Source organism: Asterias amurensis, chromosome 5 (assembly GCF_032118995.1).
Source record: "Asterias amurensis chromosome 5, ASM3211899v1".
NCBI classification, from domain to species: Eukaryota; Metazoa; Echinodermata; class Asteroidea; order Forcipulatida; family Asteriidae; genus Asterias; species Asterias amurensis.
The window spans coordinates 20752180-20771989 of NC_092652.1; the positions used below are offsets into that span (position 1 = coordinate 20752180).

At 40.9% G+C, this 19810-nt stretch overlaps 1 protein-coding gene across 1 annotated transcript; it reads left to right on the top strand.

The window, feature by feature from the left end:
• The first annotated feature begins 5331 nt into the window (after window positions 1–5331).
• Window positions 5332–15208, top strand: LOC139937720 (uncharacterized). The gene is made up of 8 exons (XM_071933002.1): window positions 5332–5459; window positions 6204–6292; window positions 8181–8508; window positions 8743–9189; window positions 10571–11014; window positions 11562–11987; window positions 12146–12366; window positions 13782–15208. The coding sequence occupies exons 1-8, from the start codon at window positions 5378–5380 to the stop codon at window positions 14028–14030; spliced, it is 2286 nt and encodes a 761-aa protein (XP_071789103.1). The 5' UTR covers window positions 5332–5377; the 3' UTR covers window positions 14031–15208.
• Window positions 15209–19810: the final 4602 nt, after the last annotated feature.

Genomic DNA, 19810 nt, shown 5'->3' on the forward strand with positions numbered 1-19810 from the left:
TCAACCTTAAAAACCTACCACATTATATACATTTTGATACACACATTAATCAATAATGGCCTGATGACATCTGCCTCTGTTTTTTTCACAAACAATTAAAATCTCGGTAATGTCCTTCGCAATGTTCGTGGCCCGTTTACTCCATTTTCTTTTTTAATCAATTGAATAACTCTAAAAATAGGTGTCATTGGAATGCTATCACCTTTAATACTTACCCTGGGTTTTGTGGAATTGAGTTTAGGGTTCAAGGGTAATTCAATAGTCTTTCGTTTTCAAATCTATAAAAAAAAACATAATAAACAATTATAAAATCAACTTCGCTTTTGTACTTGTCATGCTGCAACGAACAGTGATGATACATGAGTAAAGCCTTGGCAACTAGTGCGACTAGTTTCGAAGTCGCGACTTCATATTGATTGCAACCAAAGATCGTATATAGTGTCGTAGTATAGGCGCCTAACAGTGAGCCCCTGACAAGAGCTAATCGAACGATCACACTCGCCCTCTCGTGGTGACGGCGAGCACCTCAGGTCACCCCCAAGTGACCCACTCGACAAGCAGGGCACTGGGGCTAACACGGGTGAGCCCCGTCAAAGCTATTCGAACGTACCGGGACAGACCGGGGTCGACCCAGGGGCTAAACGAACGCACCCAGTATGTCGCTCAAACGACTATGTAGTCACGAAATACAACAGATGGATTGTACATGACGTCATTGACCGCCATCTTTGATGAAATATTCACGCGTGTAAAGGTGATAAATGGGTGCGTTCGATTAGCTTCCCTGGGTAGCCCCGGTCTGCCCCCGGTACGTCCAAATAGCTTTGACATTCCAGGGGCTCACCCGGGACAGCCCCAAGTGCTCTGCTTGTGGAACGAGTCACTTGGGGCTGGCCCGAGGTGCATGACGTGACCAAGAGAGGGTGAGTAATGGAGAGCTGTAGATAGTATTAAAACAAAGTGAGAAACGGCTCCCTCTGAACTGAAGTAATATAGCTTTCGAGAAAATCAGATTTTGAGGTCTCGAAATCAGGCATCCGAAAGCACACAACTTCGTGTACCAATGCCAAGGGTGTTTTTTCTCTCATTATTATGTCGCAACTTCGTCGACCAATTAAGCTCAAATTTCCACAGGTTGTTATTTTATGCATGTTGAGGTACACCAACTGTGAATGTCTTTGACAATTCCCAATAGTGTCCAGTCTTTAAACGATGTTTTTTTGAGTTGACGTTATTAAAAAGAGAGTAGTCGTTTTTTGCGTGGGGTTACAATCAATCGGCTCAGGAAATTGGTTTAGTGTGAACTAATTTGAGTTTGTCCCTATTTTTATTTGTATCTCCTCAAGGGCAAATTAAAAAGATAACCTTATGAATGTGTGAAAGGGTTTAAATAATACATATCTGACTAAGTAATTGGTCGATGTCGTGCCATATTTCAACCACGAAAACAGAAATCAATTAATCATTTATATATATAAATATAATAATCAGCCCCCAAATCAACAAAAACAGAAATATAGGTCTCTGTTTGTGGGTCAAGCATTGTGTTTTCTAGGACGTGTTGGCTACGTGTCCCTGAAGTCAGCTGTCAGTATTTTTATGGCGCATGTTGTTGGATTTTTCAGGGGAGAGAAGACCAATAGTAAATACACTTGTTTCCAAGAAATAGTGACATAATAACGCTTATAATTACAGGAGGTTGAGGTTCTATAGAAGAAAAAAAAACTGATAAAGTGAGAAAATTGTATTAAATTTATTTGCGCAATTTGAAACGTCGGGGTGCTGTGTTTTAGATGATGAACGTATAGACAGTAACAAAAGAGTAGCAGGACTTGCAATCACAAGGTTGTGGGTTCGAATCCCCCAGCTAACTGCTGATCTCAATGACTATAGAGTAAATATTGTCGTTTAGTTAATGAATCACAATTTCTTGATTTGTGTAATTCATAATCATAGACGTTAAACCAATGTTTGTATGAGAGAGAGATTGGCTGCTGCCAGCTTGGTGTTTATAACTATCCCTTTGTGGGAGTTTGCCGAGTTCCCTTGATGTGAAGATCATTCAAACAAACAAACAAACAAACAAACAAACAAGAACAAAAGAGGGACAATAGGAGGTCCACGGTTGCAGGCGTATACAAGCTTGTAAGGGTGGGTTCGATCAGCTGGCCCTTTGATGAGTACACCTGGCAGGAAGGTCTGCCAGGTGTACTCATCAGGGGCCCAATTTCATAGAGCTGCTAAGCACAAACATTTGCTTATATGACATTTCTTCCTTGATAAAAACAGGATCATACCAATCGAATTTCCATTTGTTGCATATTGGTTGTGACTGGTATTCAGCTGTTGTTTGCTTATCCTGAAAATCGCGTGGTAATTTGGTTGGTAACTCTGTTTTTATCGAGGCAAAAGTGCCATGCTAAGCAAATTTCTGTGCTTAGCACCTTTATGAAATTGGGCCCAGGTGAGCACCCTACAAGTGCTTAACACCAACCTCCCCAAACCTTCATACCATGTGCAACTTGTGACAGCCGACTATAGAACTTCTTTTTGTAAACCAATACCCGTCTATCCTTGAGGGTAAAGACGGGGAACCGGTCTAAAGTCACGCATGGTGCGTAGTAATTGGACAATACATCCCCAGCCGTGACACTGTGTCCTTGAGCAAGACACTTAACCATTGCTTCGTCCTTCGGATGGGACGTAAAGCCGTTGGTCCCATGTGTTGTGTAACGCATGTAAAAGAACCCAGTGCACTTATCGAAAAGAGAAGGGGTTCGCCCCGGTGTTCCTGGTTGTGGCTGCTTAATGCGCCGTAGCACCTTGTAAACCCTTATAAGGTGCTAAATAATTGGGTCTCAGAATTCATCACTGCAATAACCTATCTTTCTGAAAGTTTGTATACTCAGCGCCTTGAGTACCTTGTTTGGTAGATACGGGCGCTATATAAGACTTCGATATTATTATTATTGTTAGGGTAATTAGCAAAAATTCCAAAATGCTGACCTACCCAAAATTGAGAAGAAATCTGAAGTTCAGTTGTATGACAATGTATCCGATTTAATTTTCAAGAGGCTGAGAGACTTCTAAATACTTTTTGAGTATTTTTGAATTTTTAGCATTTACCATTGTTTGCTATAGGAGTTATGCACCCTTACCTGGTAGGTCTGCTGCCCTCTAGTGGCAGAGCATTCAAAAAGTCTCCCATTGCTTTTCTCGTTCATTTTATAATATTTTTTAACCATTGAGTGCATTATCGGGGCACACGCCCATGCCATTTCGTTACCGTTACCTATTGAAACGCGCACTTACTAGGCTTAGTTGTGTGTGGTTTGATTCGGTCGGCATTGACGGTTGGTGGCGCCCTATAACATACATTACTGGTCTGCTTGACATTGCCTCGGTGATCTCTTAATATTAAATATTTCACATTCCTTTCTCTATGCTTGTGCCGACAAAAGTCTTATGGTTGACAAATTGGCCGTTGACCTTTATTTGCAAATGTGCTTATTGATTCACACACTTTCATGATCTGTTTTGATCTGTTTTGAAAATGTTTATCAACTTGATTCGGTTAAGTTTTTGAAAGCTTTCAATAATTGTAAACAAGCATAATTATTATGGAGAGCTGTTCGTTGTATAAAACATTGTGCGAAATGGCTCCCTGTGAAGTAACGTAGTTTTTAAGAGAGAGGTAATTTCTTACTCAATTTCATGTTAAAATACTTCAGGCCTGACTCCTTGGTGTGAGGCAACTGAAAGCACACACGTTTGTGCAACAATGGTACACTTTCTTGCATTATATTGCATTAGTACTTCGATACTGAGCCCAATTATATAAAGCTGCTTAAGCAGAAAATTCTGTTAAAAAAAACTTACTGAGCGTTTTATGGACAGGATACTAGTCAAAAATGTACAAATGGCTTTTAAACGGGGGGAGGGGCTGTCATTTTTTTTTTCTTTCTGGTTGGCATATTTTTGTTTCGCTTGGCTTATTTTGTGCTTAAGCAGCTCTATGAAATTGGGCGAAAGTCTTTGACGATTGCCAAACGTGTCCAATGCCTTGGTGTTGATCCCCGTTGTATTCGTCAGCTGTGATTATTCTATAATGCTCAAGTATTACAAAATAAATTAACTTCAGATGTCAAGAGGATGAAACAACGACACAAAGATACAGCTGAATAATTAGTCGGTGTTAGTTTTTTAAACAACTCAACATGTTTATCATTTTGAGTCACTGCCTTTCGACTAAATAAACATGAAGATCAATCAATCAAAACCTAAGAGGTATAGAATTCTCTTAAGTTATATGCAAACAATGACTTCGACAGTTACAGAATGAAGTCATTGGCATCGTTTGAATTATCCTGGTTTAGAAACTGAGGTGAAAATGATAAAAGGTAAGTGAAACTTTCATTGCCATTGCAATGCGCGTTTTTGAGATATTGCCGAAAATCTGAAGCTAATAATGTCCAAACACGCAGGAAGAATAATTCTTACAAATGGGTAAACAATCTGGAGCATTAATGATAGCTTTACATTTAACCATGTCCTACTTTGAAGTGAAATGTTTCACGGAAGGCTTAATACTATCCAAAGCTGCTGTAGGCTTCCCTATAACCATTTGTAATTTTAACCGTGAAAACAAAAGGTATAACTTCCCTTCTAACACTTTCGTCCGTTTAAAGGCAGTGGACACTATTGATAATTACTTAAAACAATTATTAGCAGAAAACCTTACTTGGTAACGAGTAATGGGGAGAGGTTGATAGTATAAATCATTGTGAGAAACTGCTCCCTCTGAAGAAACGTAGTTTTTGGGAAACTTTTTGGGTAATTTTCCTTGAATTTGATTTCGAGACCTCAGAATTAGAATTTGAGGTCTCGAAATCAAGCATCTGAAAGCACACAACTTCGTGTGACAAGGGTGTTTTTTTCTTTCATAGTTATCTCGCAACTTCGACGACCGATTGAGCTCAGATTTTCACAAGTTTGTTACTTTATGCATACAAAATATGTTGAGATTCACCGAGTGAGAAGACTGGTCTTTGACAACTACCAATAGTGTCCAGTGCTTGAACAGGCAAAGAAACTAAACAGACAAGCGATGACACCACCCGAATTGGCGGGAACTAGTTAAGTATTTGTTCACCTGTGATAAAGTGTGTGTACAGCAGTAGTCATTCTGGCATTCACCTTCCGGCTGGCTGAGTTTATTAAGTCATTAACCAATCGATTCATCAAATCAATTTTTTTTTTTTTACAAAATCACAAAGTTTTTTATTTTACAAACCTATCTAGCAGTGATATATAAACCAATGTAAATCATGATTTTGAAATTATTATACCTCGAGTATAACGTGCGTGTTTGACGAAAATGGTTTCTCGAATTTTGGTTTGTTTTGGAGCGGTCATCACTCTTTTGCAGATATTTGTGACCACAGATGCTCAGAGTGTGGGTAAGTTTATGTCAAGGTCATTCTTTAAAGACAGGTGACACTATTGGTAATTGTCAAAGCCCAGTCTTCCCACTTGGTGAATCTCAACGTATGCATAAAATAACAAACCTGTGAAAATTTGACCTCAATCGTTCATTGAAGTTGCCAAATAATAACGAAAAAAAAACACCCTTGTCACAAGAAGTTGTGTGCTTTTAGATAGTTGATTTCGAGACCTCAAATTCTAAATCTGCGGTCTCAAAATCAAACTCGTGGAAAATTACTTCTTTCTCGAAAACTATGTCACTAATTTAGATGGAGCTGTTTTTCACAATGTTTTATACCATCAACCTCTCCCCATTATTCGTTACCAGGTAAGGTTTTATGCTAATAATTATTTTTGAGTAATTACCAATAGAGTCAACTGCCTTTAATAGATGTTTAATCTGCATCGGGGATGAAGAACATTAACTTCTCAAACAGAGTTGTTCTCCAGAAGACGATCAGAGCATACTGATCGAAACGTCGAGTTGAAACCAACGGTTCTTATTAGAACCACCCCAACTCATTATTAGAGATTATCATTACATGGTGTTACCGCAAACCTCAACTTAACTATAACATTAATTTGGTTTTACCCTTACACAGATATGTGTTAGCACTGTAAACCAAGTACTTAATTTAAAATAAATACTCAAACAAAAGGAAACAAGTTTACAAAACAAGTAGAACAATCGTTGATTTCATTGTTTGCTTTGTACGCAGCTTCTGCGCGTGGTGGGATGTCATGGAGTTTCGATGCAACCGGTATCTTCGCTCCTTCTTACCAAATGCCGGCTAAAGTGTCTCTCCAGGTAAGGCAGAATTTTTTTTTTGGAAAACAGTCTTTCATCCTCGTATTTTATTTTTTGAAAAGGTGATTTCATAATGTTAAATGTACTTGACAGTATTGGTAATTACTAAAAAATAATTGTTAGCATAAAAACGTACTTGATAACAAGCAATGGAGAGTTGTTGATAGTATAAATCATTGTGAGAAACGGCTCCCTCTGAGGTAACGTAGTTTTCGAGAAAGAAGTAATTTTCCACTAAAATATTTGAATTTGATTTCGAGACTTCAGAATTAGATTTTGAGGTTCCGAAATCAAGCATCTGAAAGCACACAACTTCGTGTGGCATGGTTTTTTCGTCCATTTGTTATCTCGCAACTTTGTCGACCAATTGAGTTCAAATTTTCACAGGTTTGTTATTTTGTGCATAGATGTTGAGATACACCAAGTGAGAAGACTGGTCTTTGACAATTATCAAAGGTGTCCAGGGGTGGATTTCACAAAGGTAGTCCTAACTTAGGACTAGTCCTAGGCAATGCTAAGAGATAGGACCAGTCCTAAGTTAGGACCAGTAACTCATCCTAATTTAGGACTGGTCCTATCTCTTAGCATTGCCTAGGACTAGTCCTAAGTTAGGACAACCTTTGTGAAATCAACCCCAGTTTCTTTAAAGGAGTAGTCAGAATCTAACGTAATCTTTACTTAAGTCATACCTTCTTCAACATTTCTTTTATTGGTTTCCTTTGTAATCTTGTTTGCATTTTTTAAATTCTTACTAGAGTGTAGGACAAAACCAATGGAATTATGTATGTTTTGTTGTCCTAGGTCTTATCGGCCATGTTCTGTATGTATCAACTCTAATGTGATTGTTTTGGTATGAGCACTCCCTCCTAACACAAGCTGTGCATACTTGGCTGTGCACCCAATTCCTAAAATTCCTGTACATTTTTGTTTCCATTGTATTTATATTGATTGTGGAACAAGCTTCCTACACAGATCAGAAATGCCAGCTCACTCACCTCATTCAAGACACTCCTTAAAGCTCACCTGTTCCAGCAGGCTTACTTACCATTCAACTATGCCTCAGCGCCTTAGAACAAACTCTTGATTTTGGCGCACTACAAATGACCTTTGATTGATTGATTGATTGATTGATTGATTGATTGATTGATTGATTGATTGATTGATTGATTGATTGATTGATTGATTGATTGATTGATTGATTGATTGATTGATTGACTGATTGATTGATTGATTGATTGATTGAATTGGTTGTAGTTTGTCTCTTTTCTTCGAGTCGTGGATAGACCTATTCTGCCGCACTTGGGTGCTCTCTGTCCACGGTACTTTGATCGTCAACTATCGCAAGTTTTGCGCAGCTGAGTGGCCAATTTCAAAGAGCTGCTTGAGCAGAAAATACTGCTTAAAAAATGTCATGCTTACTAACAATGAGCAGGATACCAGTCACAAAACATTTGACTTAGCAGTTTGGCTGGTAACCTAAACTTATTCTGGTAAGTACAACTTTGCTGTGCTTAGCTACTATTTTTGTGTTAATCAGCTCAATGAAATTAGGCCCTGAATTGTCGTACCTGAATGTCATGTATCCGTATAGACTTGCCCCTGTTTGATTCCACTTTCGTTATTTCTGTACGGATCTTCAGGGAAGTAATTGGGGGTTTAGCTGCACGTTACGCGAGCAAATACGTGAACGTGAACGTCAGAAAAAAATGTGTTAATAAAAGCTTACGTTTTTAGCAAAGGTGAACTACGTGCAGACGTCATCTACGTGAGCATGAAATAAGGGCTAAGCCCAAAGTGGTGACCTCACCTATAAACAACACCGTTTTCTGACGTTCACGTTCACGTATTTGTTTGCGTAACGTACAGGGTTTTTTTTCTGCAAACATAGGTAACCGTCGGTGCCAGTGACACAACGGACACCATTACCGGAACCGACTTGTGGGAGGTGAAAGCCTTCGGCAACACCGAGTCCGACGGGTCGGGGCCGAGCAGATACGACGAGAGGACCGGGTTCATCAGCGCCATCCAGGGGGCCCAGCCGCTCTCTCCTACCGATGATCTGGCGTTCGATGCTGATATTGAGTTTGATCTGAGCGGGCTGGCCTGCGGGTCGGAAGGGCCGTTTTTCTGCGTGGAGGTGACGAGGGCTGATGGTGCATCGGTAGACTTTGAGATCAACGGGAAGTGGACAGGGTGCCAGTCCACCCCATGCTTTTGTAAGTTTTTGTCAAAGATTATCTTGCGTTATTTTGTATCTTGTGGAATGTATGGATTTAAGAATGAAATGTTTGTTGATACTTGGAAGTTAATATAAGTTTCTTATTTTGATCAGTCGACCATTAAGTTACATTATTATATTGGCATAAACGGACTCAGATTTAGAGGCAAAGCAACGCTTTATTGGTGATCGACTCATAAAGGACCGTTCTCGTTTCTTCTTATCAATACAGATCCAGACGATGTCGTCGCCAACCCAAATGTATGCTTCACGCACATTATCTTCGACATGGAGGCAACATCAGTCCCCCTCAACGAACCCGCCGACATCTTCCTCATGGTCATCGCGTACCCGGACATCAACTACCGTCGACACCTCACAGGCACGGGCCTGTGGAAGATGTCCCTGTTCGGCAGCAAGACGGCTGACGGGTCCGGTGACGTCGCGTCGAACCGCTACGACGAACGTCAACAGATCCTGACTACTGCAGAGAACGTTGATAAGAGCATTGCGGCGTCAGGGCACCTAGAGTTTATGGTGTGGACGCAGTTTCTGATGAGTGGGGTTGGATGTGTGGATTACCCATACCTCTGTGTGACACTGACTAAAGGGGATAATCCTGTGCCGGACTTTGATCTGCAAGAACCGGTGACGATCTGCCGTACAGTTACATGTCTTTGTAAGTATACGATATTATAAGATTTTTTTTCAATAGATTCTAAAGTTACATGTCTTTGTAATAACACTATAGTTATACATTTGATAAATATAAAATATTGTTTACAAAAACTAAAACAAGATCAGGGAGATACATTTCCGTTCGTACCGATTTGGTTTGCTATAGTGTAATCAACAATTGTAATACTTAACTTTCAAATGCAGTTCCTACCTTTCAAATGATTTGTTGCTCCCAAAAAGCTAAATAGAAAAGTTCACAGACGATTTCTTATTTTTATTTTCACAAAGGTTTGTACTTGATAGTATGGATATCACCAGAATTATGCTCCAAAACCGCTCGGCAATGACACCCTATATTAAAGTCACCTGGAAGTGGTATTTTGTCAAAATAAAGCTTTTATCACTAAATAATATGTGTTTTGATGAGTGGAATTTGAATAGGCTACACAAATAACTAAGGTTCTAAAAAATTAGCTTCCATTTTATTTACAAATTTTAAAGTAGGCCCGATCCGAGAGTAGGCTGTTCGTGACGTCAATCGAAGCGCGACATTTGAAGAGATGTGTAGAAAAAATGTGTAGTCTGGCCCCGTACACTACGTCTGGGTACCTGATCGGTATGATGCCTACGTACAGAACTACGGTCACGAAGCAGACTACACGCACTGTATGGCTGCTGTGCTGATGGTCCACTCGGATTACCCTCCTGCACGGTGAATCGCAAGCAGTGCCAACACAAGATAGTGACGCTTTGGCGCAAGCTAAAAATATGCCCTCACAGTTGAAACAATATCCGAATTTTTTCAAGTTAGGCAAATGCTCCTTTAGGTTCGTCACGTCTTTCAGGTACCTTCTTCGACTTCCCACTAGCTGGAAAAATTGTTGGGATGGCGTCATGTTTTAGAAGAAAAAAAATTCTCTTTATGTCAAAATGTGTGGTGTATTCCGGATTCTCGAAGCACAACGGCTCGAAGTGTTTGCTGCACAGCGCTGGAAAAGACATCGGACCGAACCACTTTGCAAACTGATCCCATCTTTAGTTGTTTTGCTGCATCCAGCAGCAATACACCTGATCGACATTGCCGGAAAAATGCAAGAAAAAACTTTTTTCGAAATGTACAAACTCACGACTATGACTTGCATGTACTTGCACGTACGTGTGTTTGACGTGCGATCGAGGCAAAGTCTGCCTCGATTGACGTCACAATATGGGTAGGCGGAGTCACCCCCAAACAACTTTATCTATTTTTTAAACATTTAAATCACTGCAAAAAAATTCTCAAAAAATATTTTATTGTTCATAAACTTATACTCTAACGTTTGACGAAAAACAAAATTATATTTCCAGGTGACTTTAATATCTTATAATTCATTTTCACACAGATCCTGGCGAATCTCCAATTATGACAGCACGTTTCTCGCACCTGGCGCTGAGCTTGGAGCTGCCATCCAACTTCGAGTACGACGAAGCCACCGACATTGGTCTCGACGTAGTCATGACACCGAGGCAGGTACCAGACGTACCGACGGACACCATCGCAGGAACCGGTCTATGGCGAGTCGCCATCTTCGGTAACGTACACGAGAATGGCTCGCACGAGACGAGATTCGACGAGCAGACTCAGGTGTTGAGCCACGCCGAGCAGGGCGCCACCTTATCGCCGGAGGGCATGCTGGAGTTCGACTTGACCAAGTCGTTCCGCATCGGTCGAGTTGGCTGTGATGGGCTACCGTACTTTTGTGTGGAGTTTTCGAAAGGGGATTCCCCGGTACCGGACTTCATTTTGGCAGACCCGGTGGTTGGTTGCGTGGAGCTTCCTTGTACATGTAAATATCTTTCCTTTCCTGAAGACGAGCAGAGTAGACTGTCGAAACAACCAAGAGACACATGGTTGTACCCGCAAGTTTACTGTACTATTTAATTATAGTTTCTTCCTATGTAACTCCACAGTTTTGCAAAAAACATTGCAAAGTTCAAAATAACAAACATCACCTCCAGTTCAGTAATTGAATGTCTTTGGTGCAACTCGAATAAATTTAATTAAATTCATACTGTATAATATTATTTCGTACGTTCACGATAACCTCTGATTTATCGTGTACGAACAAAATAAGATAAAGGTTTTTTTCTTTTCATGTGGCGGCAATACGCCTACGTAGCCGACAACTTTTCATCGCAGTCGAAGAAAAGGACCTGTTTTTATTAATTTTTTTATTTTTTGAAATAGCATTTAACATTTCCAGACAATAATGATTATTGCCGATGTAAAATTGAAAAAGGGAGCCTTATAGCACTAAGCCGACGTCTTGTTGAGTTTAACTTTCTGAAACAATTTGATTCGTATTCCTTTTCCAACGTTGGTTGCGTATATAGATCAACAATTACAGATAGCCAGGTTAGACCGCGTTGCTTGGTCCATCATCAGCACCGGGGACGGCCAGTACGGAAGCCCCGTTGATCTCAAACTAGACGTCCAGATCTACCCGAGCGACGACCCGGCTACCGAAGTAATCGAAGGATCCCGCCTGTGGGAACTCTCGATCTACGGTAGCCCGACCGAGGACGGCTCCGGTGACGACCGCTTCGACGAGACGTTCGTCCTGACCGAGTGTCAACGTGACAAGACGCTAAGACCAACGGGACCTCTAGAGTTCAAAGTCAAAACGAAATTCACCATAACTGGAGTTGGGTGCCCGGACTATCCGTACCTGTGCGTGAGGTTTGCCAAAGGCGACGACGCGGAACCAGACTTTCTAATGAGCGACGCTTTGATTGGTTGTGCAGAGGTCACGTGCACACGTAAGTTTTCAAAATATTTTCCACCACAGAACTTAAAAAAAAAAAAATGGTTGTTGTGGAAACTGTACAGACAAATAATAATTGTATAAAAACAAAACTCTACTACACGCAATCTGTAAATTGATCTCACTAAAACTCAACCTTTAATTCATTTTCAGCTTCTCCTACACCGAGTTTCATTGTTAGCGGACTCAGCTTGTCGGTCAAGCCGGGCAGCCCTACCGAGTTGCAGTCGGGGCAGTCCGGTACTGTAAACTATCTCAAGTTCATCATGGATGTCACATACGATAAGATGCAGTACGGGGAAATCAGTAGCTCCTACCCTCTATGGAAGCTTGCATTGTGGGCTAGCGCAAACCCAGACGGCAGTGGTCCAAAGGTAAGGAAGATGTGGATGCCGCACTGTGGGCGGTAGACTTGTAGACAAGTCGCCAATGGTCTGTCGCGGTGTAGTCGAAACGTGGGGTGGCGTATATATTCAGGCTGCTGGCTGCTGACCACTACCCCCCATTAAAGGCAGTGGACACTATTGGTAATTACTCAAAATAGTTATCAGCATAAAACCTCACTTGGTAACGAGTAATGGGGAGAGGTTGATGGTATAAAACATTGTGAGAAACGGCTCCCTCTGAAGTGACGTAGTTTTCGAGAAAGAAGTAATTTTCCACGAATTTGATTTCGAGACCTCAAGTTTAGAATTTGAGGTCTCGAAATCAAGCATCTGAAATCACACAACTTCGTGTGACTAGGGTGCTTTTTATTTCATTCATATCTCGTAACTTCGACGACCAATTGAGCTCAAATTTTCACAGGTTTGTTATTTTATGCATATGTTTAGATACATTAAGTGAGAAGACTGGTCTTTGACAATTACCAATAGTGTCCACTGTCTTTAAATGGGACAGTACACGTCGTGAGAGCAGTAGCCTCGGAGGGGGGACAGCAGTCTCGCGAGAATATCGCCAGTGTCGCGGGAATCGTGGAGAGAGCCGCGACGCTATTACCGCGACTTGTCCATAAGTCTAACTGTAAGGGAGCGGTGAGTGTCTACTCCACTTTTGACAAGCGGCCCTCGATTGAATTTTGTGTGTAAAATTGTTTGTCAATAAGGGTTGTATGTCAATGTTGGTGTGTGCTTTTTGCCTGGATGTAGACTTGATTCAAATCCCGTTCTCGTGCGAGCGGTCCCTAAGATTATCGCGCCAACTATACACCCGTTTAATTATCATGCACAGTGCGCGTCCTCACCGTCAAAAATATTGTATCCCGCGGCGCGGGCACAGGTTGGGGGGTGCCGGCTACGCAAAAGTTTTCCGACGTTCGGCGATTGGACTGAAAATACAAGGACTCTAACGGGTTTGGGACTCTTGTCAAGTCTAGGCTGGATGGGGAATGTGTGTGTAGGAATGGAGAGGGGTTTCGGTTTGCTCTGAGGGATCATTCAAACAACAAAGATACAGCGAAAAATTAGCAACGTATAATTAGCTGACCTAATGAAAAGGTGATTAAAGACAATCTACTCCTAGAACTATATAAGGCTCGTTCCGCTATCACCTCAGCTACGAGCAAAACCCCGTTAGCCTTTTTGAGCTATGGTGGACACTTTAGGAGTGCACTGTTTTGTCTGGGTGTTTACAGAAAAATTTACCCAAACCAGATAGCGTCACAGTATTGTGTCCACCATTTTTAACTCAAAATGGCCATAGTTCTAGCATGGTCCTAGCTCTATGGTCATAGGAGTAAAGAAACAGATTATACCACCATTTTAAAACACATTTGAACCGTTCACTTCAGGTATCTGAGTCTGAGAATACACTGACGAGTCTGCAGGCCAAGCGGACACTCGTCCTAGGGGACGACTTCACCATGTCAAGCGTGAGGAATCGTATGGACCTGACCGGCTACACCTGTGCCGATGTCGGCTACGTGTGTGTCCAACTCGACATGGGGAGTGTACAGGCAAAGGATGTGTACGAGTTTCTGACCGAGCCAGAGAGCTACGTAGCGAGAGTCTGCCTTCAGATGGGTTGCACCGGACCATAACTGAAGCATGATCATTGATAATGATAATTATTATTAACATAAATAATGATTATAAATTTGGTTTGCGGCAACACCATTGTGTGTCTTCTTGTCAGGTAGATTTTGTTCGTTAGAGCACTGTCTTGCTATTATATTGCAAAGTATATATATTTCGGATTTGTTCGGAGACTTCTCAGTTCTGGAAAAAAACTGTCCTGCTTGTTTACTACTACCATGGAAGAAACCTCCATGCTACTACCCGGGCGGAAGGTACAGAAAATTAGCTGGGACTACTACTTTAGCTTAAAAAAGGATCACTCTAAAACTGCACTACCGCGGAGTGAGTTCTTAATATTGGTCTCAACGTTTCTACTAGCTTGCTCATGTCATCATCATACCAGGAGACGATATTAATTGAAACATTACCATGCAATGCCTGCAATCCCATAATTATAATATGATAATGATATGAATGTTTCTTTTGCATGATTGTCGCATGTCTAGCCTCCCAAAGGCAAGCTCTTCGCAAAAAAAAGTACACACGATAAATAAATCAGTATAGGATTTGAAACTTTGAAACAAATCATACACCAGTTCTGTCACCACAAAGCAATAATATCACGTTTTGTTCGCACACATCTTCTTAGAAAGTACTTCCGTCAGGTGGCCTTGCTAACATTACAATTTACGATTGTTAAAACATGAGAAGCCTAACTCCGTAAAATTAAAGGAGGGTTAAATTTACAATATTAAAGGCACTGGACACTATTGGTAATTACCCAAATTAATTGAATCCATAAAAACTTACTTGCAAAGAGCAATGGAGAGCTGTTGATATAGTTAAACAAACATTGTGAAAAACGGCTCCCTCTTTAGTAACGTAGTTTTAAAAATGTTTTAACTAAGAGGTAATTCCTCACTTAATAATAAAATACGTCAGCTGAAGCCATGCGTCGGAAAGCACATCAAGTAATTCAACAGGGGTTTTTGTTTTTCCTTTCATTATTTTCTTGAAAATTTGATGACCAATTGAGCCAAAATTTCCACAGATTTATTATTTTATGCATTTGTTGGGGTACACCAAGTGGGAACTGGTCTTTGACAATAATTAATACCAAACTTGTCCAGTGCCTTTAAAGGAATTTAATTAGTCGTTAAGAATGAAGTGCCGATCATTAAAACAAGATTTACAAATTAAAGCTGCCGTACGCCATGTTCCTCCCTATCTGTTGTTTTTACTTTATTATATATATAAACTGCGCCAATAAAGTATCTTAACACTTACAAATGGTCAGATATATCGGAACCTGAAATAGTATGCCAACAAATAATTATTCATTTCTATTCACCGTTAATTTCTGCACATTTTGTCACATCTTATGTTGCGCTACGATGTTGTTTAGTGGATTTATGGGCACTTGAGTGGCTTAAGGTCGAATTTCAAAAGTTGTAAAAGCCCCTATTCAAGCTAAATCGTTGTATTGTGACGAGTAAGATCAGCGTTTCTTTTGCCCGCCCTTTATAAATGATTTGTTTGTCGCGTTTTGGATAAATCGGTTGCGATGAACATCAGCAAAAGTTGTCAGTAACCAAGCAAAGGGGTCAAAGATGGGAGCGTACAACAAAATGGGTTAAGAGCCAGAATCCCTGATTATGGTAAGACAGGGAAAGGTGTTTCAAGATAACAGGAAAGATGGCTCAACTGACCAAACAGGAAAGAGGACGGATCGTTGGTTTGATAGAAGCCGGTATGTCGATTCGAGCTGCAGCTCATCAAGTTGGAACGTCACCAGCGACGGTCAGTAAAATGGTGGAATGGCTACCAAGCTCAGGGAAATGTGGACGACCTGCCAAGGAGTGGCCGCCCGAGTGTGACTTCTGCAGCAGAAGAAAGTGAACAAGTCCATCAAGCCTGACACCACTCTCGAGGGATTGCGACGCATCCTGATCAGGAAATGGCAGGGGATTGACCAGGGACAGATCAGATGTCTCGTTGGGAGTATGAGAAGACGACTCCTTGCCGTTCAGGACAGTGATGGAGGACACACCAAGTATTGAGGACAGGATATCAGCAGTTTTAGAGTTAAAGATACGGCCATAAATTTCATGGTCAAGTAAACGAAACGAGTTTGTGTCTTTTGTCTTGATTTTGTCTGTGTGTGAGTTCCCTTCTGGAGTTGGGGTGAATAGGGGCTTTTGCAACTTTTGAAATTCAACCTTAAGCCACTCAAGTGTCCATAAATCCACCAAACAACATCGTAGCGCAACACAAGATGTGTCAAAATGTGCAGAAATTAACGGTGAATAGAAATGAATAATTATTCTTTGGCATACTAATTCAGGTTCCGATAAATCTGACTATTTGTAAGTGTTTAGATACTTTATTGGCGCAGTTTATTATTGCAGTGGTATTAAGTTAATTGTGAGACCAGTGAGACGATAACGGGCGCCCTGTTGTTCGCTTGAAACAGAACCGTGGAGAGTTGAACCATAGAGTGGGACAGCGCCCGATTTTGTTGAAGTTTCCCGTTGCAGTATTATTATGCTTTAATTAACGTGGGGCATGGCAGAAAAGGAATTAAGAAGAGAGGGCACTCTATCGCCACCATGGTGATGGTGCTGCTGCCGCTGCTGCTGCTGCTGCTGATACTGATGATGCTGCTGCTGCTGCTGCTGCTGCTGCTGCTGATACTATTGCTGATACTACTGCTGCTGAATGCGACAATGGTGGTGTGGTATGGCGCTGCCGTGGCGGTGCTGCGGCAGGTGCTGCTACTGGTGGTGATGATGATGGTGATATTGCTGCTGCTGCAGCTACTGCTTGTGATGTTGGCGACGGTGTGGTGGTGCTGCCACTGTTGTTTGTGGTGGTGATGTTGGTGATGGTGCATGACCCGATTTCACCATAAGCCAAAGTTAGCCACAGCCAATTGTTAGCCATAGCCAAAGTTAGCCATAGCCAAAGTTAGCCATAGCCAGAGTTAGCCATAGCCAGAGTTAGCCATAGCCAAAGTTAGCCATAGCCAAAGTTAGCCATAGCCAGAGTTAGCCATAGCCAATGTTAGCCATAGCCAGAGTTAGCCATAGCCAAAGTTAGCCATAGCCAGAGTAAGCCATAGCCAATGTTAGCCATAGCCAAAGTTAGCCATAGCCAATGTAAGCCATAGCCAATGTAAGCCATAGCCAATGTTAGCCATAGCCAAAGTTAGCCATAGCCAATGTTAGCCATAGCCAAAGTTAGCCATAGCCAAAGTTAGCCATAGCCAAAGTTAGCCATAGCAATGTTAGCCATAGCCAAAGTTAGCCATAGCCAAAGTTAGCCATAGCCAAAGTTAGCCATAGCCAAAGTTAGCCATAGCCAATGTTAGCCATAGCCAAAGTTAGCCATAGCCAGAGTAAGCCACGGCCAATGTCAGCCATAGCCCGAGGTCTGTACTTTTTAACTGTATGCATTTTCACTGATGTCAGGTTGCATAGTACCGATGGAAGGTCGTGAGGACTGGTGACCTCTGCTCGACAATGACAATAATAGCTTGTTGTATCGTCTCAATAGCTTTCGTGGACCTCCCACTTAATTCGTAAACCGTGCCCAGTCATTCATCAAGACAACAGTCTGAAAATAAACAAACAAAATATTACATTTCGTCTTTGCTTTTCTGTCTTCACAAATACTTGCTCAGAGATAAATTCTAATCACTGAATCCTAATAAGTTCCGCACTATTTACATGTCTAATTAATTTCAGGACATTGGCAAAAGACATCATGAATGCAAATTACAATCCAAACTTTTAGCCTGTGCTATCCTGTGCAATTTAAAAATCATGCAAGGAAACAACTTTGTACCGTCACAAAATGGCACACCATGTGAATTTAATATTCAAAAAAAGGCAGACCTCATCAAATACTGTGCCTTTAAAACCTTACATCATTGAGTGCTTAAAGAATCAACTTTCAATTCATCCAATAAAACCAATCCCACCTGAGGATGTGGTACTCCATCGACTATGATCCAAGTCCTTCTGAAGAACAAGGCTCGCTAGTACATCTTGGTCGACTCATCTAGCCTCCCGGTTGAGTCCGGCGTGTGACATCAGATGCTGGCTGCAACTTTTGTTCTGTACGAAATTGCCACTGTCGTCAAAGGGGAAATTTTAGTTTCTAAATCCGACTAAAAAAGGGAATCATTAAAACAAAAATCATGAATATGAACACCAGAAAAAAATTTGCGTTCAGGCTATAACTTAAAGGCTGGAGGAGAATGATTAAATAATATTGATCAAAAGAGGGCGCTATCAGAAAAAGAATTTCCTGAAATTCCTGACATCCCGGCTTAAGATGTATTTTCTGTAATATAGATTTGAGCCAAAATAATTTCTGCAAAAATTTGTAATCATTTGAAATCTCATGATCGATTAAAGCCATTTGACACTTTCTGAACAGAACAAAAATTAAAAGTTCACAGATTTACAAATAACTTACAGAAGGTAATGGTGAAAGACTTCCCTTGAAATATTATTCCATGAATGCTTTACTTTTTGAGAAAACATTTAAACAAATATCGAGAATAACGGATTTATTTTAAACACATATGTCATGACATGGCGAAACGTGCGGAAGCAAAGTGGGTTTTCCCGTTATTTTCTCCCGACTCCGATGACCGATTGAGCCTAAATTTTCACAGGTTTCTTGTTTTATAATAAGTTGTGATACACGAAGTGTGGGCCTTTGGACAACTGTTTACCGAAAGTGTCCATGAATGGCTTTAAGGCTGGAGGAGAATGATTAAATAAAATTGATCAAAAGAGGGCGCTATCAGAAAAAGAATTTCCTGAATTTTCTGCCATACCGGCTAAAGATGTATTTTCTGAAGTATAGATTTGTATATCATTTGAAATCTCATGTCGAATAAATACACTCAGGTCATTAAAAACAGTCGATTTATCATTATTTCAATAACACACAGGTCGGTGATTGCGCGAGCATGTTTATCTGCAATGTGACCTTATTCGCCATTGCCTTTCTGGTTTAATTAATCAAATCTCAACGTTTTTCAATACCAAGGCTTAGTCTCCGGCAGGGATTCTGAAACAGGTCAGGAGCCTATGCCAGGAGCCGGGGCTAAAGCCATTGCTTCGAAAAGGCCCAGGGAGGATGGTACCGAGGTGTGCATAACATACATACCGCCCTCTGTTGAAATGTACTGAACGATGTAGCACTATACTTCAGCAGTGACACACAGGCCGATGATTATAACATTTTTTGTTATCGCAATTTTTTCGTCATTGCTTTTCTGTTTAAGATGGGAATACCAAATCTAGGGTCAAAGACATCAACAACAACAACAACAACAACAACAACAACAACAACAACAACAACAACAACAACAACAACAACAACAACAACAACAACAACAACAGTAACAACAACAACAACAACAACAACAACAACAACAACATTAAATCCCATACAATTTAGGAAATCACTCTGAGATTGGGTCTTAATGTAATTAAAGTGGCATTATGGCTTATACATGTAGGTAAATGCCGCCTTCCGTGCACGTGGTCATTTTTCTCTTTGAAGTGCCCTTTATGTTCATATCAAAGAACTACTGCCTATAAAGCTGGTATGCTCGGGTGTGTATTGCCTCGGTAATGGTGGAAATTATGTTCACACATTTTGCATTTTCAATTCATGGGCCTATAAATATGACGATTTGGGAAGGTGTGTAAATCTTCTCTTGAAATAATTTTACTTTAATTCCAATGGTTTGTGAGAAATGAGACAACAACGAGTTTGATCT

Excerpts from the sequence above, each read along its gene's own strand:
- LOC139937720 (XM_071933002.1), top strand. The coding sequence starts at position 5,378 with ATGGTTTCTCGAATTTTGGTTTGTTTTGGAGCGGTCATCACTCTTTTG. Across the intron at positions 9,190-10,570 it reads CCGTACAGTTACATGTCTTT|ATCCTGGCGAATCTCCAATT; the intron begins GTAAGTATACGA and ends ATTTTCACACAG. Across the intron at positions 12,367-13,781 it reads CAGACGGCAGTGGTCCAAAG|GTATCTGAGTCTGAGAATAC; the intron begins GTAAGGAAGATG and ends CGTTCACTTCAG.